Genomic DNA, 2,256 nt, shown 5'->3' on the forward strand with positions numbered 1-2,256 from the left:
TGGACTATAAGGAACATTGTGATCATTCAAGGTTAGTCGAAATGTCTGAAGAGTTCGAAGCTATTAAGAAGAAACGAAAGTTCTTGAGAAAGTCCGTAATGGACACTTTGAAGTCTGTTGAAGAAGTGCTATCAGTGCAGGATAATCATGCTATGATTCAGGTTTGAAAGATAATATTGCTAGTAAATGGAGCAATTTACAAGATGTGCAAGCCACAATGTGTACTCTGTTAGAAGACAAAGAAATCGACACAGAGTGTAGCAGTCATAATGATTATGAATTGCGTGTTATTGAATACATGTCTAAAATGACGAAGTATCTGGAATGTAAATCTGTCTCTGAGATGAAAACGGATAGTAGTGCAACCGTAACCCCGCAGTCATGCCCTCAGGTACAAGTTAAGCTACCGAAGATTGATCTGCCTACCTTTGATGGAAACGTTTTATGTTGGCAACCTTATTACCAGTCGATCAAGGTCTCCGTGGTTGATAATTCAGCCTTAGCAGAGGTACAGAAATTAGAATACTTGATGAGATCATTAAAGGGTCCAGCTGCCGAAGCAGTAAAGGGATTTGCAGTGGTACAAGAGAATTACCAGCCAGTTTTGGAAGCCCTGAAAGAAAGGTTTGGTCATCCAAGATTGATCCTCGATGCACATATAAGATCCCTGATTCATTTACAGCGTTTGAACTCTGATGATGCATTGTCTATGCGTAAATTCTATGATCAGGTGGTTGGGCATGTTCGATCTGTTGAATCCATGGGTGAGAAATTCAATTCTGAAACTTTAGCTCCGGTTCTTGTACCCCTAATTGTGGACAAGCTGCCAAAAAGGGTTGTTGAAATGTGGGGAACTTGAACTTGGTAATTGGAAAGAAAAAGAGGACTGTGTGAAAGTGAAAACATTGTTTGCTTTCTTAGAACAAGTAGTACGAGCCAAAGAGTCTTCCCAGTCTCCCTCTCTGGAGTTCAAGGTCTCTGCAAAGAAAAATACTGCAAAGTGTGTAAGCCAGGTGAATTTCAAGTCTAGTTCACCACGAAGATCATCTACTTCTGCACTATGCGCTTCTATGCAAGTCAAACAGTGCTGTGTTTGTCGGAAGAATCACCACGTGTGGTCATGCGTTAATTTTCTGTCATTGGCAGTGAAAGATAGATTCAGGATGGCATTGTCCAAAGGTCTTTGTTTTCGTTGCTTAGAAGCTTGTCACGCGGCTCAAAGTTGTGAAAAACCACCGTGTAAGCACTGTCGGGGTAAACATCATAGCCTCCTTCATGTGGATTCGGTCAGTTCTGGGTCTTCAGCGACATCACCCTCGTCACAAACTTCCCCGAAGAGAGCATCCTTATCTCAAGCTCCTCGTTCTACAGCAGCTTCACATGTAGTAGCAAGTTCAATGGTGTCTAGTGGTGGCGGCAAAGTTATTCTTCAAACTGTGCCAGCTGTTATGTGTGGATCCCATGGTTGCTCGAAAGTTGTTCAATGTTTTCTTGATCCCGGTTCACAGACTTCATTTGTTAGACAAAGTATTGTGCAAGAGCTTGGCTTAGATGTAAAGAGTGTTAGAATTGCTGTGTCTGGATTTGGTGGAAAGTCAGACAAGGAGACGCTGCGAAAGAGAATTGCTTTTACTGTAGCACCTGTTGATAAGCCTGGAAAGCCGCAATGTATTGAAGCACTTACTGTGCCAGTTATTTGCCGTCCAGCTGAGGCTGTGGACATTCATCCAGCAAAATGGCTTCATCTTCAAGGCATAACATTTCCTGAAGAATTCCCCGAGGTGAACGAGAGATTGATGTGCTCATTGGCTTGGATTTCTATTATTCCTTTGTAACAAAAGACATTGTAAGAGGAGGTTCCAATGAACCAGTTGCAGTTCGCACGTCACTAGGTTTGGTCTTCTGTGGACCAACAGGCGGTCATGGCCAAGAATGTACTGTGTCTGTAAACATTCAAATTGGCATTGAGGAACAATTGAATGAAACACTTCAGAAATTCTGGAACTTGGAGTCTATTGGCATCAAACCTACTGAAAGTCCACCTTCTACTAACCCCAGTGAAGCCATGGTGTTAAAGAAGTTTAGGGACACATTAACATACAAAGATGGTCGATATGAAGTCTCCTTACCATGGAAGGAAGATCAAGTAGTATTGAAAGATAACTACAAGCAAGCAGAAAATAGGCTGTACAATCTAGAAAAGAAGCTGCTTCAAGAGCCAGCCAAAGCCAGGTCCTACAGGGAGGCGATTCTTAA

General features: G+C 42.2%; 1 protein-coding gene across 1 annotated transcript in view; it reads left to right on the forward strand.

The window, feature by feature from the left end:
- Window positions 1-217: 217 nt before the first annotated feature.
- The window catches only part of LOC138046274 (uncharacterized), a 3,057-nt gene continuing 1,018 nt past the window's right edge, over window positions 218-2,256 (forward strand). Inside the window, exons 1-3 of the mRNA XM_068892947.1 lie at window positions 218-764; window positions 922-1,752; window positions 1,842-2,256. The exon at window positions 1,842-2,256 is cut by the window's right edge and continues 1,018 nt beyond it. Of these exons, the coding sequence (XP_068749048.1) occupies window positions 218-764; window positions 922-1,752; window positions 1,842-2,256 (1,793 nt within the window). The remainder of the gene's footprint in view (window positions 765-921; window positions 1,753-1,841) is intronic.

This window comes from Montipora capricornis, chromosome 4 (genome assembly GCF_036669925.1).
Source record: "Montipora capricornis isolate CH-2021 chromosome 4, ASM3666992v2, whole genome shotgun sequence".
NCBI classification, from domain to species: domain Eukaryota; kingdom Metazoa; phylum Cnidaria; class Anthozoa; order Scleractinia; family Acroporidae; genus Montipora; species Montipora capricornis.